Genomic DNA, 27,947 nt, shown 5'->3' with positions numbered 1-27,947 from the left:
TCCTTGTTAATATTCTATCTAATTATATCTTATGTTCAGAAAAGTCTTCAGATATTATTGTGAATTTATATATTTCTCCTGTTTATCATTTTTATCTCATATGTTCTGGAGCTCTGTTGCTTTGTGCCTATAAATATAGTAGGACTGTTATGTGTTCTTAGTGGATTAACTCTTTTATCATTATGTAATGTCTCTCACTGTACCTGGTAGTTTTCTTTGTTCTGAGATCTGTTCTCTGATATTAATATAAGCACTCTACTCTTCTTAGATTGATGATGTCCTTCTTCATTCTTTTAATTTTTTCCTGTTTACATTGTTATATTTGAAATGCGATTTTTGTAGATAGCATGTAGCTAGATTTTTTAAAGACTATTTATTTGATAGAGAATGAGAAACAAGTAGGCAGAGAGAGAGGGGGAAGCAGGCTCCCTGCTGAGCAGAGAGCCCGATGCGGGGCTCAATCCCAGGACACTGAGATCATGACCTGAGCCAAAGGCAGAGGCTTAACCCACTGAGCCACCCAACCCCGCCCCCCAGATTTTGTTTTTAAATCAACTTTATCAATTTCTGTATTTTAATTGGTATAGTTAGGCCATTTATATTTAATGTAGTTATTGATATGTTAGATCTTAAGTTTGTTATTTTATCTTTTATTTACTGTTTGTTTTTGTGTATCTTTTTCATTTCTCTGGGTTTTCTTTTCCCCTGCTTTGCTGTGGGTCACTTGAACATTTTTTAAAACTCCATTTTGGTTTATTTATAGTTTTGAGTATTTCTCTTTTTGTAGTTTCTTTTATTAGTCCTTCTAGCTATCACATTGTATATAGATAACTTACCACAGTCTATGAGTGTTTTCATTTTGCTAATTCAGTTGAAGTATAGAAACCTTGCCTTTTGGGATACCTGGGTATCTCAGTTGTTGAAGTGGCTGCTTCAGCCCATGGTCCTGGACTCTAAATCCCACATCAGGCTCCTTGCTCAGCGGGGAGCCTATTTCTCCTTTGTCTGCTGCTTCCCCTGCTTGTGCTCTCTCTGTATCTCTCCCTCTGACAAATAAATAAAATCTTAAGGAAAGAAAAAGAAACCTCGCTTTTTTATCCCTTCATTAATCCACCTTCTATAATAGTGTTGTGTTAATATATATGTCTTATGCATGTATTTTCATTTTTTCACTTCTGCATGTGTTTTCATTTTGCTAATTCAGTTGAAGTATAGAAACCTTGCCTTTTGGGATACCTGGGTATCTCAGTTGTTGAAGTGGCTGCTTCAGCCCATGGTCCTGGGCTCTAAATCCCACATCAGGCTCCTTTCTCAGCAGGGAGCCTATTTCTCTTTGTGTGCTGCTTCCCCTGCTTGTGCTATCTCTGTCTGTCTCCCTCTGACAAATAAATAAAATCTTAAGGAAAGAAAAAGAAACCTTGCTTTTTTATCCCTTCATTAATCTAACTTCTATAATAGTGTTGTGTTAATATATGTCTTCTGCATGTATTTAGAATCACATTAGACAGTGATATAATTTTTGCATAACTGTCAAACATAAAACTCAGAAGGAGAAGGGAAGTCTATTATATTTGCCCATATTTTGCTTATTCAGTCCTTCCTTTCCTTCCAGATACTCCAATGCTCCCCCTCCCCTTTTTTTTTTAAAGAATTTATTTATTTATTTATTTGACAGAAAAAGAGAGAGGGATCACAAGTAGGCAGGCAGAGAGAGGGGGAAGCAGGCTCTCTGCTAAGCAGAGAGCCTGATGTGGGACTTGATTCCAGGACCCTGAGATCATGACCTGAGCTGAAGGCAGAGGCTTAACCTGCTGAGCCACACAGGTGCCCCCAAGGTTCCTTCTTTTATTGTTTCATTTTATCCTAGAGAACTTCTCTTAAGCAGCCTTTCAGAATAGGTCTGCTGATGACAAATTCTTAGTTCACTTCATCTTCAAGTGTCCTAGTTTCCTCTGTATTTCTGAAGGATAATTTCCCTGGGTATAGGATTCTGAAATGATAGTTCTTTTCTTATAATACTTGAAAAATGTACTAATTTCTTCTAGACGAATTCTGTGGCTTATGATAAATCCACTGTTGCTTGAATTGCTTCATATATGTTAATTTCTCTGTTATTGCTTTCATTTGTTTTCTTTTCCTTTGGTTTCATAAATTGGTTATGATGTATCTTGTTGATAATTTTGGATTTATTCTTTCTGGGGTTTGGTTAGCTTCTTCAGTCTTTAGATTTATTTATTTAGCCAATCTGGGAAGTTTTTAGCCATTATTTCTTCAAGTATTTTTTTTCAGCCCTACCTCATGTTTCTTTTCCTTCCAGAATTCTAATGGACAAGGTTGCTAAATCTTTTTTTTTTTTTTTAAGATTTTATTTATTTATTTGACAGAGAGAGATCACAAGTAGGCAGAGAGGCAGGCAGAGAGAGAGGGGGAAGCAGGCTCCCCACTGAGCAGAGAGCCCGATGCAGGGCTCTATCCCAGGACCCTGAGATCATGACCCGAGCTGAAGGCAGAGGCCCAACCCACTGAGCCACCCAGGCGCCCCTGGGTTGCTAAATCTTTTGTTATGGTTTCTCAGTTCCTGGAATCTCTTTTTTTCCCTCTAGTTTATGGGTTTTTTTTTTTTTTTTTTTTTTTTTTTGTTCAGTGTTCAGATTAGGTAAATTCTTTTGTTTTAAATTCCAGTTAAACAGTTATTTCCTTGTGTCGTACATTCTGCTGTTGAATCTATCCTTTTTTTTTTCTTTGTGTATTTTTTCTTTTTTAATTTAAACTCAGGTTAGTAAACATATAAGTTATAGTATTGGTGTCAGGAGTAGAATTTAGTGATTCATCACTTATATATCACACTGGTGCTCACCCAGCAAGTGTCCTCTTTAATACCTATTAGCCATTTAGCCCATCCCCCCCAAGTCCCCTCACCAACAACCCAAAGGTTCTCTTAACAGTCTCTTATGGTTTGCCTCTGTTTCTGTTTTTATCTTATTTTTCCTTCCTTTCCCCTATGTTCATCAGTTTTGCTTCTTAAATTACACAAATGAATGAAATCATATGACATCTGTCTTTCTCTAACTTAGTTCACTTAGCGAAATACATTCTAGCTCCATCCATCTTGTTACAAGATTTCATTCTTTTTGATGGCTGAGTAATATTCCATTATATATATATACACACATATATATGTATATATATATATATATATGCATGCCACATCTTCTTTATCTGTTCATCAATCATTCAACACTGGGGCTCTTTCCATAATTTGGCCTTGGTCAATTAGGCTGCTCCATTTGAGCACTTCTGTATCCTTTGGATAAATACTTAGTGGTGCAATTGCTAGGTCATAGGGTAGTTATATTTTTAGCTTTTAGAGGATATCCATACCGTTTTCCAGAGTGGCTGCACCAGCTTGCATTCCCACCAACAGTGTGAGAGGATTGACCTTTCTCTGCATCCTCACCAACATCTATTGTTTCCTGTGTTGTTTAGTTTAGCCTTTCTGATTGGTATAGGGTGGTATCTCATTGTGGTTTTGATTTGTGGTTCCCTGATGATGTTGACCATTCTTTCATGTATCTGTTGGCCATTTATATGTCTTCTTTGGAGAAACATCTGTTCATATCTTATGGCCATTTCTTAACTGGATTATTTATATTCTGGGTGCTGATTTTGATGAATTCTTTATAGATGCTGGATACTATCCTTTTATCTAATATATCTTTTGCAAATATCCTCTCCCAGTCTATAGACTGCCTTTTAGTTTTGTTGGCTGTTTCCTTTGCCGTGCAGAACTTTTTATTTTGATGAGATCCTAATAGTTCATTTTTGTTTTTGTTTCCCTTGTCTCCAATGATGTTAGTAATCTAGTTAGTGTCTAGTAGTAAGTTGTTGGGGCCAAGGTCAGAAAAGGTGCTGCTTATGTTCTCCTCTAGAATTTTGATGTTTTCCTGTCTCACATTTAGGTCTTTGATCCGTTTTAAATTTATGTTTGTATATGGTATAAGAAAGTAGTCCAGTTTCATTTTTCTGAACGTGGCTGTCCAGTTTTCTCAACACCATTGGTTAAAGAGACTGTCTTTTTTCCACTGGATGTTCTTTCCTGCAACGATTAATTTACCGTGTAGTTGTGGGTCCATTTCTGGGTTCTTTATTCTGTTTCATTAAATGATGTGCCTGTTTCTGTGCCAGTACCATACTGCCCTGATGCTTTGTAATACAGCCTGAATGAAGTCTGGGACTGTGATGCTTCCCACTGTGGTTTCTTTTTTCACAATTGCTTTGGCTATTCGGGGTCTTTTCTGGTTTCATACAAATTTTAGGATTGTTTTTTCTAGGTCTATGAAAAATGCTGCTCTTATTTGATAGGGATTGCATTGTGAATGTGTAGATTGCTTTGGGTAGTATAGACATTTTAACAATATTCTTGCAATCTATGAGCGTGGAATGTTTTTCCATTTCTTTCTGTTGTCTTCAATTTCTTTCACCAGTGTTTGATAGTTTTCAGAACACAGATCTTTTATGTCTCTGGTTAGGTTTATTCCTAGGTATCTTATGGTTTTGGGTGCAGTTGTAAATGGGATCAATTCCTTCATTTTTCTTTCTGCTGCTTCATTATTGGTGTATAGAAATGCAACACATTTTTGTACATTGATTTTATATCCTGCAGATTTGCTGAATTCATGTATTAGTTGTAGCAATTTTGGGGTGGAGTCTTTGGGTTTACTACATAAAGTTCATGTCATTTGTGAAGAATGAAAGTCTGATTTCTTCCTTGCTGACTTGGATGCCTTTTATTTCTTTTTGTTGTCTGACTGCTGAGGCTAGGATTTCCAGTACTATGTTGTACAATAGTGGTGAGAGTGAGCATCTCTGTCATGTTCCTGACCTTAGGGAAAAGGCTCTCAGTTTTTTATTTTCGTTAATGTATTTTTAGTTATAAAATTTTCATTTGGTTCTTTATATTTTATTTGGTAAAACTTTCTATTTCTTTGAAGAAATTTTCTATTTTACATTTTTTTAAAAAATGCATACTAACTAATTTTATCATGGCTGCTTTAAAATGGTTGTCAGATAATTCTAATGTGTTTGTGCTGTCAGTATTGGCAATTACCGATTTTCATTCAGTTTGAGATCTTCTGGGTTCTTTGTGTGATTAGTGATTTTTTTTTTAATTGAAAACTAGACATTTTGATATTATAAGGCTCTGGGTCTTTATTTTATCTGGCTTTCTATTGACACTGCTTTCACAGAGGAAATAGAGGATGGCTTCTCTTTATGCCTGGTTAAGTAGGAGTCCAGGTTCCCCACTAGGCTTCTGTTAATATCTGGGGATCTGGGGGTGTTCTGGTTCCCCAATAGGCCTCCACTGATACCTCTTTAACTGGGAGGAATGGGAGTACCTCATTACTACCCCTCACATTACCTTTATGGACACTTTGTTAATGCCTTGTTGAGGGTAGAAGTGTAGGTTGTCCTTGGAATATTGCTCATCTAGATAGTTGTTGGACCACAGATCTTTCTATGGTGTTTGGTTGTATTGTAGTTTTGTCTAAAAGTTTTTTACCTTGGGACACCTCAGTGGCTTAGTTGGTTAAGTATCTGACTCTTGATTTTGGCTCAGGTCACGATCTCAGCTTTGTGAAATTGAGCCCCACATTAGGCTCTGTGCTATGCTTGAAGCCTGATTAAGATTCTCTTTCTCCCTCTGCCCCTCCCCGCTCTAAAAATAAAATTAAAAAATAAAATCTTTTTGTCTTGCAAGGCCGTTCTTTCCTAGCCTTTTGGCTTGAGAGCGCAGACTTATGTTAGGGCTTTTTTGTCTATAGTTTCCAGGTTGCCAGCCTTTTCAGCTCCAAGTCTGAGAAATATGAGACATCAGGAAACTCCTAGAATTTCTAATATTTTCTCCTATTTTTATACCAGGGTTTTAAAACACATACATGTTATCTTTTCCTAACAAGATTAAAAACTTAAATTTTTTTTTCATTTGAGTATAGTTGACATACGGTGTTACATTAGTTTTGGGTATACAACATACTGATTCAACTTTTCTATACTTATGCTTTGCTCAGGTACCAAATGTCACCATATAGAATATTATAGTATTATTGACTATATTCCCTGTGCTGTGCTTTATTCCTGTGACTTATTCCTTCCATGACTGGAAGTTTGTATCTCCCTCTCACCTTCATCTATCTTGCCCTTCTTCTCACCCCTTTTCCCTCTGGCAGCCTGTCAGTTTGCTCTCTGTATTTACAGGTTGATTCTGGTTTTTTTTGTTTATTCATTTTTTTAAGATTCCATATATGAATGAAATCATATGGTATTTGCCTTTTTCAGTCTGACTTATTTCACTTAACATAATACCCTCCAGGTTCATCCATGTTGTCAGAAATGGCAAAATCTCATCTGGTTTTTTTGGCTGCATAATATTCCTCTGTGTGTGTGTGTGTGTGTGTGTGTGTGTGTGAATCTATGTATCTATCTAGCTCTGTCTCACACCTTATCCAGTCAGCTGTTGATGGACACTTCCATATCTTGCCTATTGTAAATAATGGTGCATTAAACATCGAAGTGTATGCATCTTTTCAAATTAATGTTTCTGTTTTCTTTGAGTAAATAACTAATAGTGGGATTACTGGATTGTATGGTATTTCTTTTACAATTTTTTGAGAAGCCTCTGTACTGTTTCCACAATGGTTATACCGATTTACATTCCTAGCAATAGTGTCTGAGACTTCCTTTTTTGGATTTAAGGTTTATTGACCATATATTTAAATTAGATTACATTTCTTATGCCACTTACCACCCAATCATAGTGCCTTTTGATACCCATAAAATCTCAATGTATCTCTTATTTTATTTTCTTAATTAATATTTTTTTAGAGAGGAGTGGGGGAGGGGCATAGGATGAAAGAGAATCTCAAGCAGGCTCCACACTGGGTGTGGATCTCACAACCCTGAGATCATGACCTGGGCCAAGATCAAGAGTTGGACACTTAACTGACTGAAACACCCAGGCATCCCTATCTCTCTAATTTTAATATGATGAAATTCTAAAACAAATAGTTGTTACCCATATTTAAGTTTCCTCTAAGTCTGGCTCATGCACTCTCATCTGTAGCAGTGTAAAATGGTTTTCCTTTATTTAGTTCTTAAAATATATGTGAAATATCATGCAAGCCTATATAATTTTAGAAGTATTTATATGCCAGTATTCCTGTTTTGTCCATTGTCTTGTTTTAGTCTATTCACTGTTAGAATAATCCATGATTTTAAATTTTTTTAAAAATTTTATTTGAGAGAGAGCACAAGCAGGACGGGGAAAAGGGAGAGGGAGAAGTAGACTCCCCACTGAGCAGGGAGCCCAAAATGGGGCTCGATCCCAGGACCCCAGAATTATGACATGAGCAGAAGGCAGACGCTTAACCAACTGAGCCATCCAGGTGCCCCAGAATTATCCATGATTCTAACCCAGTGTTTTCTTCTGCAGTTGTTGAAAGTTATTAAAATCACTGTGATGGTTATGATCATAGTAAGCTATAAAGCAGTGAGGCCATAGATAATCACTTTATAAACTAACACTGTAAGTTAGGAATGAAGAACCTATAGTGTCTACTTTTCTGTTCCTTTAATTTCTCTGTGGCAGAAATATATCATGATCCTATGTTATTAAACATTTTCAACTTGAATCTTTTGTCAGTTCTCCTATTTTTTTCTTAGAAAATTACATTTCCAATTTCTTAATTCTTGTAGACTGCTCATTTCTTTTAGAAAAAGTCATGAATAACTTTAAAAAAGTTGATTATAAAATTACTTCTTTTTAATCTTGTATATTTCTAACCCATTCTTTAATTAGAAAAAAAGTTGACTTATTTTTAGTTTCTATATTTGATTGTAGTATTTGAAATACATCATGGACATAAATATATATATACTAAGATGGTACATATTTTTAACAGCATTCTACCATGACATCAACATTGAGGAGATTGGGTGAAGATATATTCAAAGGAGTAGTAACTAAGGGAATTCAAGATAATTCTTTAGAACATTCAGTGGAGAATAAACCAAAGACAGCTGCTTTCTTTAAGAGCTCCAATTTACCACTGAGATTTTTATCAACTTTAATTGTTCTTAGAACAGTCACCCAAGGTAAGCTTTCACTTGTGCTTATGCATAATTTTTCATAAAGAGAAGAGAATACTACATAATGAAGTAATTCTTGCGTAGTCAAATATGTTTTCCATTTTTAGAATAAGATTTTATAATGGTGGCACATTACAATGAACTACTTTTATTTGCTGAACGTGAGAAAGAGGAGTAGTCAGTCGTATTGTTGGCTCCTCCCAGGAGACTTTATTGATTCTCTTAGATCATATTTCCACAGTCACCTATGGTTCCTATTATCATTGCATATACCATATAGTATTGAAATTCCTAGTTCATTATTTTTACTGGACCAGGCGTTGGCACCCTGTAGCCCATTGACCAGATCTGGCCCACAACCTATTTTATAAATAAAGTTTTATTTAAACACATGAATGCTTATTTTTTACCTATTGTCTAGAAACTGTTTTCGCCTTACAACAGAGCTGAGTAGTTGGCAACAGAGACTATATGGCCCCCTAGAAGCCTATATTGTTATGTGGCCTTTTATGAAAACTTTTATCAGTCCCTACACTGGTTTGTAAGTTGACGAAAGAAAAATATTGCCTTGTTTACTATTGTATCCCCCTGCAACTAGCATAGTGCTTAATGTATAATAATAGTGAATAAGGAAATGAATGAATAAGAATAATGTTTCAATCAAAGTAGACCATTTTTAATACAGTTTTGGTATATAGCTATGAGTTCTGTTTTTGGATTACTAAATAGAAATTTTGTTAAAGTCATACCAATATAGTGAAACATTAAATTTGCCATCTTTTTAGCTTTTCAGTTTGTTAAGTTATATAACTCAGTCTGTTTGGAATTTTTTTAGTGGGAAATGGCAAAAATTTAATTTTACTACTTTCTCTGCAGTGTGTACTGTTTAGTTACACCTGATTATGGAATTTTACAACATCAATAACAAAAAATGAAAAATGATACTGTAACTTGTCTTAGTTTTTCCTTACGTTTATGGTTCTCATAGTTAAACAGATTGAGTGGTAACTGTTTGAAACATCATTTATGAGAAGGGTGTATTAGTCCAAAATAAAGTTGACCACATATCAGCATGCATCATAACATCATTTGATAAAATATAATTTGTGTTACTGATAAAACTAGTGCAATAGAGATATAAAATAAGAGAGGGAATTAGGTGCTCTCTGTCACCACTTTTGTGCAGTACAGTATTAGACATGCTGACCATCTTCAATAAGCCATTAATAAAAAGAAAGATGAGTATTGGAAATACAGGAAACTCTTCATTGGATACTCTGTTTAAAGTGAGGACATTTGGGGCGCCTGGGTGGCTCAGTGGGCTGAGCCTCTGCCTTCAGCTCAGGTCATGATCTCGGGGTCCTGGGATCGAGCCCCGCATTAGACTTTCTGCTCAGCGAGGAGCCTGCTTCCTCCTCTCTCTCTGCCTGCCTCTGCGTCTACTTGTGATCTCTGCCTGTCAAATAAATAAAATTAAAAAAAAAAAATTGAGGACATTTAATGAAACTAGCTCAGAAATTTATTGAATATAATGTGCTGTGTTCTGGATATTTGTGACCCCACAAGATTCATATGGTGAAATGCTAACCCCCAAAGATGATGATGTTAGTAATTGGGGCCTTTAGGAGGGCTTAGATCATGAGGGCAGAGCCCTCATGAATGGGATTAGTGCCCCTATAATAGAATCTCCACTGAGGTCTCTAGCCCTCATACTGTGTGAGGACACAGTGAGAATGAAGTTTCAGGTTGTGAACCAGGAAGTGGGTCTTCACCATGCTGGCAACCATACTTGGACTTCTCCACTTCCAGAACTGTGAGCAGTAAAATTCCTGTTGTGTATAAACTACACAATCTCTGGTATTTATTATAGCAGTCTGATAGAATTTGTGTTTCAGAAAACGAGCTTCAAAGGAAATTCACAAAGTCTGTTGACTTTCAATACTATCATTACCATCTAGACTACCTAACACTGTATAGTATGCCTACTATGAATATCAATAACAAACAGCAGTAACATATTTTTTAAAAAATCTTGTTAATATAAAAAAACAAAAAGTATAAAGTTTATATATAAATCTAATTTGGTGTTCGTAAACTTCATCTTTTGTGAAATATAATAGGTGTAAATAAAGATATGGGTGGGGCACCTGGGTGGCTCAGTCACTAGAGCATCTGACTCTTGGTTTCCGCTCAGGTCACGATCCCAGGGTTGTGGGATTGAGCCCTGAATTGGGTTTCAAGCTTAGCGGGGAGTCTGCTTGAGATCTCCCTCTCCCCCCCACACTTGCATGCTTGCACACATTCTCTCTCTCTTTCTCTCTCTAAAAATAAGTAAAATCTTTATTAAAAATATATGGGTAAGTAGTAGATGAGTGGACAGGGTAATAAAGATTATTGCTAGGTGCCTAGGTGGCTTAGTTGATTTAGCGTCTGCCTTCAGCTCAGGTCATGATCCCAGGATCCTGGGATTGAGCCCCAGATTGGACTCCCTGCTCACTGGGGAGCCTGATTCCCCTTCAGCCCTTCTCCCTGCTCATATTCTCTCTCTCTTGATCTCTGTCTCTCAAATGAATAAATAAAAAACCTTGAAAAATTTTTTAAAAAGATTATTGCTGACATTAAATGGCAGAAATAAAGGACTTTCTTTTAGGGTACGGAAGGGGTGGAAGGAAAGAGAGAGAATTTCAAGCAGGCTACACACCTAGCACAGAGCCTGATTCAAGGCTTGATCTTACAACCCTGAGATCATGACCTGCCCAAACCTGGGGCAGGAAACACATCCAGGTCCAGGAAATACAGAGGACCCCAAATAAGATGAAAACAAAGAGGTCCACACTGATAAGCATAATAATTAAAATGTCAAAAATTAGAGGATCTGGGGTGCCTGGGTGGCTCAGTGGGTTAAAAAACCTCTGCCTTCAGCTCGGGTCATGATCCTAGGGTCCTGGGATCGAGCCCCACATCGGGCTCTTTGCTCCGAGGGGAGCCTGCTTTCTCCTCTCTGCCTGCCTCTCTGCCTGCTTGTGATCTCTGTCTGTCAAAAAAAAAAAAAAAAAAAAAATTAGAGGATCTGCTAGGAAGATGGTAGAGGGAGTAAGCTTGCCTTGTTGCATGGATACAACTAGATATACTCACAGTAGCATAAATAACCCATGAAATGATCTGAAGACTGGCAGAACAAATTCCACGAACTAATGGTAAATAAGAGGCCACATCAAAGAAGGTAGGAAGGGCAAAGACAGGGTCTGGGAGTGAAACAGACTGTGGCTGTCCATGGTAGGGAAAGATCCAGTGGTGCAGGGAAGAGTGAAATCAGACTTTCACACTGGGGAACCCACAAATGGGAAGGATGGATTCCTATAAGAATGGGAATTCAGGAGAGGAGCCAAACTTCATGAGTTCTTACAACCAGTGAGAATGTGTGGAATTTTCAAAATTGGGGTTCTGGGGGAGCCCCGACCATGTTTGAAAGTGGAATCCCTACCCTTAAAGTGACAGCAGGACATACAGCATACATGCAGATACAGCAAAGAGCCATCAGTTTGAAAAACTCTGGGGGTAGATGGGAGGGAGAGTGATTTGCTCATCTTAGAGTATGGCTTGGAGAGACAGGGATCAGGGGGAGAGCTTTCTAGGAGCAAAGGAGCTGGCAGGCACCATTTATTTCCCTCTCCTGCATAAACAACAGCCAACATAGCACGGACACTCATTACTCAACTTGCTTACAATGAAGCCCCACACCCTATGTTTTGGCAGATCTACCATTCCCAGTCACACTTGCCTTAGTTCTGACGTTGCATGCCCTTTCCTCAAAAGACTAGGGCAAACCCTGCCAACACATCTCCCAACCTGCACATTTGCAGGACCTCAGTTCCAGTGGTGGCAGGGGCAAGTCTCATTTCTTGGGCAGACCCCTGCATACCTTGTTAAAACACTCCCCACCCCTGCTGGGACCAAACACTAGCCACAATTGACAGAGAACCTTTGCAGACAACTGGACTGAATTGGGAGCAGAGAAGAGGTTAACAACAACAGAGCACATGCAGTACACATCGAAGACCCGCCCTAGTGCCAGGCCCTGGGGAGCAGGGGACATGGCCCTGCAGGGCATTGTAGGACCTCTTCTGTATAAGGCCATTATCATTAAGAGCAAGAGAAGTAGCTGACTGTCCTAACACAAAGAAATAGATGCAGAGAGTCAGACAAAATGCACAGACAGAGAATATATCTCAAATGAAAGAAGAGGACTAAGCCAAGTGAAATGGAAATAAGTAATATGCCTGACAGAGTATTTAAAGTAATGTTCATAAAGATACTCACTGAACTTGAGAAGAGAGTGGAGGTAAAAACAAACAAAAAGATGTAAGAGGGGAGGACATCATTGAGACTCTTTTTTTTTTTTTTTAAAGATTTTATTTATTTATTTGACAGACAGAGATCACAAGTAGGCAGAGAGGCAGGCAGAGAGAGAGGAGGAAGCAGGCTCTCTGCTGAGCAGAGAGCCCGATGTGGGACTCAATCCCAGGACCCTGAGATCATGACCCGAGCCGAAGGCAGCGGCTTAACCGACTGAGCCACCCAGGCGCCCCATCATTGAGACTCTTAACAGAGATAAAAATGAACCAGTCAGAGGTCAAAAACACCATTTAGAATCAGCGGAAGGTAAAGTTAAGAAAACAATCCCATTTGTAATTGCACCAAAAACAATAAAATAACTAGGAATAAAGTTAAAGTGAAAGACCTGTACTCTGAAAAGATCGCAAACTCGACCACAAGTTTGTTATCAAAACGGAGTGCTATTGGCACAAAAATTGACACAGATCAACAGAATAGAATACCGATCCCAGCAATAAACCCAGCTTTACTTAATCTGTGACAAAGGAGGCAAGAATATACAATGGTGGAAAAGAGTCTCTTCAATGAATGGTACTGGGAAAACTGAATCACTTTACTATACCATATAAAAAAATAAATTTAGAATGTATTAAAGACCTAAATGTAAGACCTGAAGTCATAAAACTAAAAGAAAGCATAAAACTAAAAGAAAGAAAAAACTCCTGGACATTGGTGTGAGCAAAATGTTTTGGCGTCTGCCTCCTCAGCCTAGGGCAGCAAAAGCAAAAATGAACAATTGAGACTACATCAAACTGAAATGCCTTTGCATGGTGAAGGAAAACATCCACAGAATGAAAAGACAACATTCAGAATTGGAGAAGATATCTGCAAATGATATATCTGATATGGGATTAATTTCCAAAATATGTATAGGACTTAATACAACTCAACACCAAAAAGAAAATCGGATTAGAAAGTGGGCAGAGAATATGAACAGACATTTCTCCAAAGAAGACATATAGGTGGTCAACATAACTAATCATCAGGGAAATGCAAATCAAAACCACAGTGAGATAATACCTCATATCAGGTTATCAAAAAAACAAAAAATTCCACTACTAGATATTTACCTGAAAAAACAATAGTAGTTTGAAAATGTATATGCACCCCTGTTGTTTACTCACTGTAGCATTATTTACAATAACCAAGATAAGGAATGAAGTGTCCATTGTTATGTGAATAGATAAGGAGGATGTGATGCACACACACACACACACACACACACACACACACGAAGGAAGGAAGGAATATCACTCAGCCATTAAAAAAAAAGCAGTGACATCTAGGACACCTGGGTCACTCAGTTAAGTATCAGACTCTTGATCTCAGGGTTATGAGTCAAAATACACACTAGGCCTGGATATGAAGCCTACTTGAATGAATGAATGAATGAATGAATGAAGTCAGATGTAAAGTATAGCATAGGGAGTATAGTCTGTAATGTAGTAACTATGTATCTAAATGTATTAGATGGTATCTAAATGTATTGTCAAGCATTTTGTAGTGTATTTAAATGTCAAATAACTATTTTGTATACCTAAAACTATTGGAACATAATATGTCAACTATATTTTAGTTTAAAAAAAATAAAATTTTAAAGTTAAAATGAAACAATCATGATATATAATAATAATAATGGGTAATTTTAAAACACCAAAATAGGGCAATAGGAATAGTAGGTTTAGAAATGACAGTTTGCACTTTATATATGCATATTGAATTAGTGAATTTGGTTCCTTCCTTATGCAAGTCTCTCTTTTTTTTTTTAAGATTTTAATTTATTTACTTGACAGAGATCGCAAGTAGGCAGAGAGGGAGGCAGAGAGAGGGAGGAAGCAGGCTCCCTGCTGAGCAGAGAGCCCGATGTGGGGCTCAATCCCAGGACCGTGAGATCATGACCTGAGCCGAAGGCAGAGGCTTAACCCACTGAGCCACCCACGTACCCCTGCAAGTCACTTTTTTAAGAGAGTGGAAAGAATTATAAGATAGTACCTGCTTTCAAAGTCCTTAGAGTCTGGTGGGTAAGTAGATTGTAAATATTTCTTTCTGCTTCATCGTATAATTATCCACACAGAAGTTTAAATAATGTGTTTCTGGTTAGAGAAATGATAAGGGGCACCTGAGTGGCTTAGTTAAGTGTCTGCCTTCAACTCAGGTCATGAATCGAGACCCGTGTCAGGCTCCCTGCTCAGTGGAGAGCCTACTTCTCTCTCTCCCTCTGCCTGCCACTCTGCCTACTTGTGCTCTCTCTCTGTCAAATAAAGAAATTAAAAAAAAAAAAGAGGTGATAAATTAGTTCTGATGGTATGATTTAGGGGATCAGGAGAGGATTTAGTATTAAGGAGTTAGCATTTGAGCTGGACTGTCAGGAATGTGTAGGATTTCATAGGCAGAAAATAAAGTCATTCCTGAGGAAACAGTATGAACTAATGTTTGGAATTGTGGAAGAGCATGGCATGCAAGAAGACCAGTGAGTTATTCAACAGGAAAACATGTGGTGGGATCACAGCTGCTCCTCAAATGGTGTTAATCAACTTCTCAAAGCGCAGCATTACTTTTGATTTATCTTCGTTTAAAAACATACAAATTATACCATAACATTTTTTTTCTAAAGATTATTTTATTTGAGGGAGAGCGCACGTGCGCAGGCTGGGGAGGCGGGTAGAGGAAGACTCCCTGCTGAGATTGGGGCCTGAGCAGGGCTCCATCTCACCACCCTGAGATCATGACCTGAGCTGAAATCAAGAGTTGGGTGCTTAACTGACTGAGCCACCTAGGTGCCTCATCATACCATGTTTTTCTTCAGCTTAACTGTTTTCAGTTGATAGTGTGTTTGCAGTTCATTTTATACTGAAAATATGTAGTGAATTTTTTAAGCTTTTGGTGATAATTGGTAATAAAACTTCTAACCAGAATTCACATTATGTTATCTCTTGCCTATCCTAGTCACTTCATAACCATCTTGTTTGATTTTTGTTCTGAAGTTTGTCCAATTTCAAAGCAAATAACTTCTGAAGTAAATAACTTCTGAGAAGTGTGTATATTTTTGAATATAGTCATAACTTTTGTATGTAAAATGGAAGTTGAAAGATTAGACTGGGTAGCTCAGTGGGTTAAAGCTTCTGCCTTCGGCTCAGGTCAGGATCCCAGGGTGCTGGGATCGAGCTCCGCATTGGGCTCTCTGCTTGGCGGGGACCCTGCTTCCTCCTCTCTCTCTGCCTACTTGTTATCTCTCTCTGTCAAATAAATAAATAAAAATCTTTTAAAAAAAGAAAAATTAGACTAAATTCCCCATTAATTTAAGAAACTCTAAAAAACCTATAAGTTTATTATTTTTCATCTAAGTACATGACCACACAATTGATACTCTTCCTGTAGTTTGAAAAATTATTTGTTTGGGTGTTTTTTTCTGATTGTAAAATGGTTTTAGAAGTTTTTAAAAGAAATAAATGAGAAACTACTCAGAATTCATTTAGAAATATACCTTAAAACTATTTTTAAAAACCTTATAGGGGATTCCAGAGGTATTTGTATATAAATTGGATTGAAAAGAATCTCTTAGGTTTAGGGGTCCCTGGGTGGTTCATTTGGTTGAGTGTCTGACTCCTGGTTTTGGCTCAGGTCATAATCTCAGGATCATGGGATGGCGCCCTGTCAGGTGTCAGGTGTCAGCGGGTAGTCTGAGATTCTCCCTCTCTACCCCTTGCCCTGCTTTCTCACTCTCTCTCTCTAAAAATAAGTAAATAAATAAGTCCTAGAAAAGAAGAGACTCTGTTAGGTCTAATTTGGCCTCAGACAAACTTTGAGAGCTGGAGTCAAAATTTAAAAATTAGTTAAATCATTACCAAGCAGGCAGAATGAGTATGATTCACTGAAAATAAGTCAGGTATGTTCTTAAAAATCTAAACAATGCAGAGGTGAACCATGAGAGGCTATGGACTCCGAAAAACAATCTGAGGGGTTTGAAGTGGTGGGGGGGGTAGGAGGTTGGGGTACCGGATGGTGGGTATTATGGAGGGCATGGATTGCATGGAGCACTGGGTGTGGTGAAAAAAATGAATACTGTTTTTCTGAAAATAAATAATTTATTTAAAAAAAAACAAAACTAAAATGTCTTTAAAATAAGCTACATATTGTCTTAAGTTATATAAAAATTACCACCCATGATTCTCTCCTAATTTTGGTTAACAGAGCACATAAAACAGTAATATGGTTCTCTAAAGTTGTAAAACAATCTCTAGTTTTCCATTTATGACTAACACATCTGTGATTAGTTTTCATTCAGTTCACTGTTGTGGTCTTTAGTTAAAAATGTTTGAGAAATTTGGGAATAACTAAAGTTTAATAGCGCCATACTTTAATTGCATTACTAGTGGGCTTTATGAAACTATAGAATTAGAATACACTATATGCAACATTTCCCAAACTTAAACTTCCAGATCTTTTTAGCACTAATTTTCTGAGGGGAACAATTTGGGAAATGCTATCTTACGGTTTATGGAGCGCCATTGTAATACCTTATGAAGGTTCATATTACCCTGAGGAACACTTTCAGGGAGAGAAGATTAATGTTAGAAAAGGTGAGTGACTGAAAGTTGAAATTCACATTGGTATTCAGTTCTAGAGCTGATGAACTGATTCCTTCCGGACCTTGTGATTTCTGCTTTCACTGTAAGGTGCTCTAGAGGTTCAGTAGTTTGAAAGGCAGCTTGTGGATCTCAGTTTATATAATCTTGGGGTAGAGCAAAGTAAGCCAAGTAAAAGAACCAGAAAAGGAAAAAGACATCTATTAACTACAGTTAGGAAAAATGATTATAAGTATAGAGAAAAATAAAAGATACACTGTCTTATGTGCTGCAGCAAATTTGGGAGAATTAAAAATTTACACAAAAATCTTAAATCAGAGTAATAGACTTAACTCCGGTAACAAGATACTTCCTATTTATAAAAGAAAGTCATCCATTATAAGATTGATTAAATTTAGTATAAAAAGTAAAGAGAGAATAGTTCAATGTGTTTGGTAATACACATAATATTAAATACTTAATAACCCAAATATATATAAGATAATACTTGGTTTCCTTTGAATAGATAGTATAAATATGTTGTTCAAAAAGATAATATTTGGTGTGAATTTGACACTATAATGCTAAGTAAGCCCTTTATAGATTGTCTTCTGAATATTATTATTCCCATATTAGTGGTTATTAGTTTATAGAGGTTAGATATTTATGTCAAGGCCACACAACCAGTATTTGATAGAGTCTGGTTCAGCTCACCTCTATCCATTTCTAGATCCCACCATCCTGACCTTATTTTGTGACTTCCTTAGCGCGTGTACTCCTGAGATAAAGAAAGAAATAGTAATAAACACTTACATAGCACTTCCTATGTTATGGGTTAAGCACTTTATATGTACTAACTCATTTAATCATAGCAAGGTTATGAGATGTCAGTAATATTGACATCTTAATTTTATAAATGAGGAAATTGAGGCATGGAGAGGTTAAGTCTGCACTTAGTCACTGTGCTACACTGATTCTCTGAAGTAAAATTTAACTGTAAGATGCAATTTTTTTTCATTATACTCACAAAAATAAAATGACTGAATATAACGCTAAAAGTCTTTATTGATAAAATGTATATATTTTCAAATTATAATATTTCAATATGCAGTATTTCAAATTATAATAGTTCACTTATAAGATTAATATATTTACCAAATTTACCAAAACTGTCTTGAGAAATGTGGGTTATTTTAAGCTTTAACTTTAATTCTGTTAGTTAACATACAGTGTTATATTACTTTCAGATGTATAATAGAGTGATTCAGCACTTCCATACATCACCCAGTCTGCATCACAACAAGTGCCCTCCTTAATCCCCATCACTTATTTCACTCTATCCCCAGCCACCTCCCCTCTGGTAACCATCACTTTGTTCTCTGTAGTTAAGAGTTGAAACAGGTACAATTTTGATTGTATTGTAGCTTACCATTTTTGACCTGTATTCTGCTTACGGGAGCCACCAAAATGTGTCATAATCTTTAATAAGATTTATTGTGCTGTCTAATAATGATAAAGGGATAAAGGGTAATAATTGACAGAGCGGCAATTGGAATAGTGAAGGAAATAAGTTCTTGCAGTGTTGTTAGCATTTTTCTAATCATTGATTTGTTTTTTTCAAATTTATTCCCCACGGTAACCTTATAAGGTAGATGGTATTGTCATTTTTACAAAAGAGCAAACTGAGGGTCAAGCATTTGTAAGGGACTCAGATCTTTTCTTTTCTTTTTTAATATTTTATTTTTTTTTTTTTAGATTTTTAAATTTTATTTGTCAGAGAGAGAGAGAGAGCGCGAGCGCACAGGCAGAGTGGCAGGCAGAGTGGCAGGCAGAGTGGCAGGCAGAGTCAGAGGGAGAGGCAGGCTCCCTGCGGGGCAAGGAGCCCGATGTGGGACTCGATCCCAGGACGCTGGGATCATGACCTGAGCCGAAGGCAGCTGCTTAACCAACTGAGCCACCCAGGCGTCCCAAGGGACTCAGATCTTTTCTTGACCCTAAATAACCAACCCTTTAACGGTATCATCATGAGGACAGTGGAATGTTATATGTCATCAACAATTTTAAGTATGTAGATGTGTAGATCTATGTAGTAGGTACTAATATGTACATACTAGTTTGATTTATGTAAAGAAATGAGAACTGAAAGATAAGAATCTTACCTGATAGTATTGTTTTAGGGACAAATTTCTTGTCTAATTAAATGTACTCTCTCTCCTTTTTAGTTGTGTGCATCAGAGCTAGTTCTGGTGTCCTGCCTGTCTCAACTCTTGGCCCCCAACTTATGCAGATATATATTGCAGATACATGTTTTTGTAAATTATGTACTTATTTATACTTCAGGCCTAAAGAATTGTAGAGATTATTGCCATTCTCAGATAACAGGAACAATATATGATTAAGAACTTCAGTTTACAGTCAGATAACTAAGGATGAGTCTCATCCCCATCACTAGCTATGTGACATTGGGCAGGTCCCTTCTTTTTTGCGTTTCACCACAATTTTTAATTTTATTTTTAAGGTTAAAACCAATTTTTAAGGTTAAATGAGAATTAATGTGAAGGTTTAGCAAAGAGTGTAGCATATAGTAAGTGCTACCTGCTAGCATTATTATAAACATTATTATTTAGTATTATCTAACTTCTGAGTTGGTTTTACTTGAGATCAGAATTGAGGTCTGTTAGACTGCATTAGATTTGTATTGCTTCATAATACACCATCAAACACTTGTTGCTTAAAACAACAACCAGTTTTGGTATAATTGATAACTGAAATTTCTTAAAATACTCTCTTAGAAGTTAAATTGTTATTGATTTTAGAAAATCTTCACTATTAGGGAAATTAAAATAATGATAGAATTTTTTTACTTCTCCCTAAAAGGCAAGGCAACATAACAATAAAATCACCAAATACTATCCCCCCAAATTAATTAGGCACAATTTTTTAATTTCACAGATTTGCTGTATCATGTACCACTTAGCCTATTTAATCTCAGATGAAGTATTAATGAGAAGTGAAGTAATCTGTGCCAAAAACAGTAGGTGGCACTGTGATAAAAACTTTTGTTTCTGTGAAGACTTGAGTTCAGGGTTCATCTATATCTACTGTTTGCTAAATAAATACAGGTTTCTAAATAAGACATACCTGAACAGAATCTAGCAACTTTGCTTAACCTAAATACACATTTATTTGCAGTGTTTTGTTTTATTTAATTACCAAAATTAAATATAATAATGGCAGTGTTCTTTGAACTAAATTCTACCAAAAGTAAGAGTAGTGAAGGAATAAATTTATTCAAATAGATTTATTGGAAGGAATAGAAAGAACTGATTGAGGTACAGATTTTAATTTCTCAAAATTCTTTCATATGTATTTTAATATATATTTATGTATTTCAGTTCTCTCCTAGGTATTATGCACAGATTATCCTCAGCTTTTCATTCTTTTTTTTTTTTAAAGATTTTATTTATTTATTTGATGCAGAGAGAGAGAGAGATCACAAGTAGGCAGAGAAGCAGGCTTCCCGCTGAGCAGAGATCCTGATGTGGGGCTGGATCCCAGGACCCTGAGATCATTATCTGAGCTGAAGGCAGAGGCTTAACCCACTGAGCCACCCAAGTACCCCCAGCTTCTCATTCTTAGTAATTAAGCTTTTAAATCACTTCTTTAGTTTATGTAAACTAAAAGAGCAAAGATGAAATGCAACACATCAGCCAGAAGATAGAAAATTTTAATGGGGGGTAGTTCTGTCATATTTTCAATGTATTTTAAAGTATCCTTGAGCCTTATTTAACCAGAAATCATCAGTAGAAAAATTAACTCACTAGTGTTTAAACAGCACAAACATTTTTGTTTTTTTTTAATTCCTTTCAATAGTATATTGAAAGAGTTTAGGAAACTGGAATATTCTTGTACAATTAAAAGCACAATGTAAAATTGTTTTAAGAGTACTGATTTGGGTTGTTTGGTGTATTGAAGTGTAACGATATAAGTATCTTAATATCTTGTTTGCATTGATTGTCGTTAAATTGGTGCTACTCAGTCCTGACTCTACAGGTTTCCCAATCATCTGTGGAACGTCTTTAAGAAAGTTCCAGGCAAAGATGCAGAGAAAAGGGAGTCTTCGTGCACTATTGGTGGGAATGTAAATTGGTATAGCCACTATGCAAAACAGGATGGAGGTTCCTCCAAAAATTAAAAATAGAACTACCATATGGCAAAAAAAGAAAGAAAGGTCCAGGGTTTCTTTTAAAAAAATACACACACACACACACACACACACACACACACACACCACATTTTATTTATCCATTCATCCATCAATATATACTTAACAGATGCATGTTTCCATGTCTTGGCTAATAAGGTAAACTATGGAAATGAAAATGGAACCACTATAGAAAACAGTATGGAGTTCAACAAAATTTAAAAATAAAACTATCAGATGATCCAGCAATTCCACTTCAGGGTATTATCCAAAAGAACCTAAAATAATAACTCAAAAAGTTCAGGGATTCTGATCTAGTGGGTGCCATCATAATATTGGCCTTGGCAGAACCATGCTGTGCTAATGGCAGATAAATAACACACCAGAGCACATCTAGTCCTCTCGAGTTGTTTTTGAATGCTGTTTGATCTTTATTAAGAGACAGAAATCCTCAATTAAAAGTTCGTGTAAAGTTACATTTTGAAATAAGTAAACACTGAGCAGCAACAAAAAAATATCTCAAATGCTGGGTAAAAATAAAAACATTTTTGAAAGCATCTGGTGGTTATCAAATATGAAAAAATAAACATCACTGTGGTCTTTACTATTAGAATCAACTGTTTTCTTGTAATAAAAACAATTTATTGTTATTTTGATGTTAAAATATGAATGAAATTTATACCCCATCATAGTATAATTTCTTGTTTCAAGCATTTGGGTGCTTTTTTTTTTTTTTTGATTTTATTTATTTTATTTATTTATTTATTTATTTTTAGATTTTATTTATTTATTTGAGAGGGAGCACAAGCAGGGGGAGTGGGGGAGGGAGAAGCAGGCTTCCCATTGAGCAGGGAACCCCACATGGGGTTTCATGACTTGAGCCAAAGGCAGACGCTTAACAACTGAGCCACCCAGGCACCCCTCAAGCATTTGAGTTCTAACAGATTGTAAATTTAGCCAGTGATCTCTGGTCATTTAATTTTTGTTTCCCTTTTAAATTTAAGTGTTGGTATTTTCTTTCTTTCTTTCTATTGTTTCTGATTACCAGCTACAGTAATGATAATGATAATGACAGTTGATTTTATATACTGTTTTTTAGCTGACTACCTGGCTCAGGCATTTGATTCTCTCTGTTTGGACTTGAAGACAGATGAAGGAAAAGTCTTGTTTTTGGAATATCAAGCTGTTCCAGTAATACTAAATCATCTACGAATATCCAGCAAAGGACTACTTTCTAACGTCATTGATAGTTTGCTTCAGATGACAGTGGAATCTAGTAAGTTTTAAAGTTTTTAGATAAACAAAGAAATGACAGTCAATGATTTTGTGTTCTGAATGTATAACTATGTATCAGATATATTGTATTTTATAATAGAAATGGTTAAGGAGTATTTTTGACAGTTGTGTAATTGTTATTAATAACATCTCTTAAAGTTATATGTCTAAATTTCCATTAACATTGCACAATTTCCAGTACTCACCTCATCTCATCTCAGTTATGTGCATATACTCTACATTGTTATTCATGTTTTCAAGCTTCCTTGTCTGTTCTTCCCTGTCTCATCATTCTGACAGATCTAATCCTGTATTCCCTGCTTACTTAGAAGGAGATGTTCAAGTGTGTCCCCATCTAATGGGAGAATATGACAAAGCCATATTCCTGTTTCTTCTTCAACCTTACTGTTTTGTTGGAGGGTTGTGAGGGGGTGGGAGGAGCACTCAGGTGTATATGTGGCTCCTTTTTTTTCATGCATATTTGTAATATTTTGTTGTATGTGGCTTTATTTTTTCTTTTTGGTTTTTAATATTGCTGTAGTAAGTTCTTTTAACTTACTATTGATGGTTCCTAATTTAGCCCAGATATGTATGGGGATGTTGAACATAAATATTTTCATTTGCTTTGGTTGGTATTGCTCTTGAACCTTAAGTAACCCCGTGACTTATAAGCAACCATTTTGCCTCAGTAATTCTTTTTCACTTGTAACTTTTCCTCTTCCCTATTCTCCCTTCCTTCTACAGCTCTTCTAAAATGAAATGTTTATGCCTTCCAGAAGGTGGAAACTAAAATTGGAAAGTCATTGCTCATTGTGGTAGTAAGCAGTCTGTGGTACTTGGTGCTTGTGGGTGAATCCCTAACAGCTGGGTGTAAAGCATAGTTCTACTTCTTACTAGGTACCTTCAGCATATGGCTTCACATTTTTAATTCATTTTATATACTTTCTCGTTTTTCTTTTACAACATCCTTATGAGGGTTGAAAAACTGAGGCCTAGAAAAGTCAGGTAACTTGTCCATGGCTTCCATAGTTAGGTGGAGGTAGGACTTAGATTAGAAAAAAATGTTTCTGATTCTAGGTGTAACAAGATACATTCTACCATTGCACTGTGATTAGGTTTTCTAGAGGCTTTTTTCCTGCCCCCAAATGTCAAATTTTCTCTGAAATATTTTATTAATATTTTTAGCCATTTGCAAATGCTAAGATTTTACACTTATAGTTGGGGATATAACTACCTAGTTAAATAATCTTGGGGTTTTATATCTTAACTTACTAATATATGCTATAGAGCAAAAAAGTGAAAAATTAGAAAACTGAGACACAGACACCCAAGATTACTTGTTTAAAGTGGGTAGACTTAAAATTAAGTTTCATAGGATTTTTCTTTCTTTTTAAATTTTTATTAGTTTTTAAAGATTTTATTTATTTATTTTTCAGAGAGAGAGAGAGTGCACACACAAGCAGGGTGAGTGTCAAGCAGAGGGAGATGCTGGCTCCCTCCTGAGCAAGGAGCCTGATTCAGGACTTGATCCCAGGACACTGGGATCATGAACTGAGCCAAAGACAGATGCTTAACTAACTGAGCCACCCAGGTGCTCCTCTTTCTTTCTTTTTAAAGACTTATCTATTTATTAGAGAGCGAGAGAGAGAGTGTGTATGGGGATGGGGGGAGGGAGAAAGAGAATCTCAAGCAGACTCCCTTGCTTAGTATGGAGCCCCACATGGGCCCGACACAGGGCTTGGTCTCACAACCCTGAGATCATGACCTGAGTGGAAATCAGGAATTGGAGACTTAACTGACTGAAACACCCAGGATTTTTCTCAATGAGGAAAACAAAAATTTTACCAGATGCAAATGTCTATTCATTAGAAACAAATCTGTCTGAATATTCCTGATGGAGGTGAAATCTTGTAGCCAAAGGAAAACTAAATATAATTTTATGAAATAGTGGACCTACTTGGGTGAAATGACTTTGTGGCACCATAACATTCACATATGGGGAAATAGTAGTAAAGTCAGCAGATGTTCAGTTCATTCACATGTGTTTACCTTGTTCAGATTATGCTCAAATCCAAGGTTATCTTTTCTTGTTCAAATTGAATAAATAAAGCAGTTTCTAATGTGGATTCCTAGAAAGCCATATCATTTTTAGTGATGGAAAACTTTTGGAAGATTAGAAATGGGTGAATCTTTGATAATTTCTGACTGAAGTATATTTATTTGCTTAATATATTTTTCTTTCTTTTTTTTTTTTTTTTAAAGAGTTTATTTATCTGACAGGTCACAACTAGGCAAAGAGCCACAGAGAGAGAGAGAGAAGGAAGCAGGCTTCCTGTTCAGCAGAGAGCCCAATGCGGGGCTCGATCCCAGGACCATGAGATCATGACCTGAGCCAAAGGCAGAGGCTTAACCCACTGAGCCCCCCAGGCACCCATATTTTTCTATTTTTAATATAAACCCATTAGGTACTGGGTTTATATTTTTAATATAAACCCATTAGGTACTGGGTTTATATTAACCAAAGAACTGTATTGAAGGGGTTAAACGAATAATAGATTAAAATGCAGCAAATACTTATCTAGCTATTTGTTTTATGTTCTGTTTTTTCTAGATTTGAGATGAGAAACTCATTTCACCATTTTTATAATTTACACATGCTTTTTTATTTATTTATTTTTTTTAAGTTCAGAGGAAAAAGTTGTGGGAAGAGAAATCTTGATGGAATGGATTTGCAGGAGTGCCTGGGTGGCTCAGTGTGTTGAGCAGCTGCTTTTGGCTCAGATCATGATTTCAGGGTCTTGGGATCAAGTCTGCATCGGGTTCCCTGCCCAGCAGGAAGCCTGCCTCTCCCTCTCCCACTCCCCCTGCTTGTGTTCCCTCTCTCTTTGTGTCTCTCTCTGTCAAATAAATAAACAAATCTTTTTTTTTTTTTTAAGATTTTATATATTTATTTGACAGAAATCACAGGTAGGCAGAGAGGTGGGCAGGGGAGGACAGGAGGCAGGCTCCCCGCTGAGCAGACAACCTGATGCGGGGCTCGATCCCAGGACCCTGAGATCATGACCTGAGCTGAAGGCAGAGGCTTAACCCACTGAGCTACCAGGTGCCCCTAAGTAAACAAAATCTTAAAAAAAATAAGAATGGATTTGCAGATGGCTTATGTCACACAATTAATGGGTCTTGGTGGCCAGCTATGCATGAGGTGGCATGTTTCAAGCATTGTGTTTGCAGTGGTTTGCTGAGCCTTGGGGCTTCCTCCAATGTCCATTCAGTGCTTTGGAGCAGGAGGCTGGAGGAAGGTGTCAGTGGGCCAGGCTCTTGCCCAGGAGTACTCAAAATGCTTACTGGTCTCTAACACAAGTCAGTACAGAAACAGTGTTTAAAACTTGTGTAGTAGTTGTCAAATTACTAATTTTATCAAGGTCAATAATAATTTAAAAAATTTGGGCTTTTATGTTTTATTTAATTTCTAGTGTTTTTTAAATGGTATTGTAAAACAAATTCTGAAGAGTTTATTTGAGCAGTGATTCCAGAGGGATAGCACCAAATCTGAAAATAGATAGGGGTGTTCTGCAGGTAGTGCTAGGGCAGAGGTTTCTATAGAAAAGATAGGGATGCAGAGCAAAGAAATTATTTAATTGGCTATAACACAAATGGTTGCCTTGTTGGGGGAAATATAGTTATTTGGCTGTTATGATAGTTTTACTTGAGGTTCATGTTCTATAATTCAAAGAAATCTGGTTGGCATTGATGATTAGTTTTTCTTGAATTTTGTTTTCTTAGATTCAAGTGCACTGACTGCTTTAGAATTTGATTTGTTTATGTAGGGTACCCTGCTGAAGGTATGAGAGCCCTGCAGTCTAATAGCCTCTTTGTTGACAGTATTTTGTTAAAGTCTTGCATTCTCTCTGCTGGCTTGGAAATCGCAGACCAGTTCTTACTCACAGTAGTTTGAGGAGCAATAGGGTACTCCATCTCCACTGGATACTTCATGTTAAGCTCTTACAGAGTGGTGGTTTTTCTCTTGTCCTGCTTGTGCTCTTCCCCCAGATTCATCTTTTCAGATATGAGAAATGATTTTAGCTGCATAGGTATTTACTGTTTTTTGAAAGCTGCTAAAATGTATTTCTTTATGATCTAGGTATATTTTACTTTAAAATGCATTTCTTTGAGTGTAAACTAAGATCTATACATTGATTTACCTCAATGTATATATCATGAGCATATTTTTTTTTAGATTGAGGGTTTCTGATAATACCTCTTTTGGGCATGAGTATATATCATATAATAACTTAGTAGTGTTGATTTTAGAAAATTATTTTGTGGTTTCTTTTTCTTTTTCCTGTCAGTGGTTAAAAGCTATTACTCACTTATCTGGGTTTAGCTGTGTAAGAACTTGAGTCTTATTTTATTTTTCAAAGAGTACTTTCCTTTTCTTGTCAGAATTAGTTTAAATAGGAGGACTTAAGTTTGTATTTGTATTATTTAGTTCATTCTGTTCTGCGGTCTAAAAACTGCCTGTCTAAGGTAATATGCTACCATTTAACACTTGAATGGCAACAATGTATTTGAGCACATTTTGAAGGCGCTTTTTATTTGTATTATAAAAATAATAGAAATTTGGAAGGCTGAAAACTGGAAGGAAAGTCTTACTATCCGAAGATATGTACATTTACTTCATATGTACATTACTTTCTCTCTTTTAACCATGAATAATATTCATGATGTTGGGTATTTCTTTTCTTTTTCTTTGTTTAACAAGGTTGGATTCTAGTGTAGATTTAGTTGCATCAGTCTATGTTTATCTGCCTAAAATATCAAAATACAAGAAAATATTAGAGTATTTTGCAAAGAAATATACTTGAGTACTGTTTAAATTATGAATATAGGTAAAATGTATTATATATTATAATACAGTTATATATAGCAAAGAATTATCAAATACCTTATGCTACATGCATTAAATATGTTCTCTGGATCTTAAAGTTATTTGTGAATTTACTTGTATTTCTTAGTTTTGTGCTCTTTTTCACTGGCAGTTGATTTTTCTTGATTTGAGCAGTATCACTTCTTCCCTTCCTGCTACTTAATTTATTCTCTCATTCTTTTATGTTTTTATTATTAAGGAGATTAAAGCAAGGGTAATTTCAATGAAATGACAAATGCAATTTATTTTCAACAGTGTACCAACTTAGTTTATACACACCCATGTTTCTTTTCTAGTCATGAATCCTGCATACGTATAACCTGTTTTCTCAGTTAAAAGCTTTCAAATGAAAGAATGTTCTGTAGGGAAACACAATGGGAAGATTTATTTTTAGTAATTGAAGCATATATAATAATATTTTTTAAGTATAAGAAGT

General features: G+C 36.2%; 1 protein-coding gene across 11 annotated transcripts in view; it reads left to right on the top strand.

The window, feature by feature from the left end:
• The window catches only part of CCDC138 (coiled-coil domain containing 138), a 136,685-nt gene that overhangs the window by 70,276 nt on the left and 38,462 nt on the right, over positions 1 to 27,947 (top strand). For 9 of the 11 annotated variants that reach the window (XM_032351637.1, XM_032351633.1, XM_032351636.1 and 6 more), the window contains 2 exons: positions 7,959 to 8,151; positions 22,409 to 22,585. In XM_032351637.1, coding sequence (XP_032207528.1) covers positions 7,959 to 8,151; positions 22,409 to 22,585 — 370 coding nt within the window. Of the gene's footprint in view, positions 1 to 7,958; positions 8,152 to 22,408; positions 22,586 to 23,328; positions 23,403 to 24,020; positions 24,055 to 27,947 lie in introns of those variants that run through there. The other 2 variants (XR_004287650.1, XR_004287651.1) reach the window with 2 other exon arrangements.

The sequence above is a fragment of the Mustela erminea genome, chromosome 7 (genome assembly GCF_009829155.1).
Source record: "Mustela erminea isolate mMusErm1 chromosome 7, mMusErm1.Pri, whole genome shotgun sequence".
In the NCBI taxonomy this organism is placed as follows: domain Eukaryota; kingdom Metazoa; phylum Chordata; class Mammalia; order Carnivora; family Mustelidae; genus Mustela; species Mustela erminea.
Note: the sequence above shows the minus strand (reverse complement) of the source record. Positions and strands in the feature narration are given on the sequence as shown.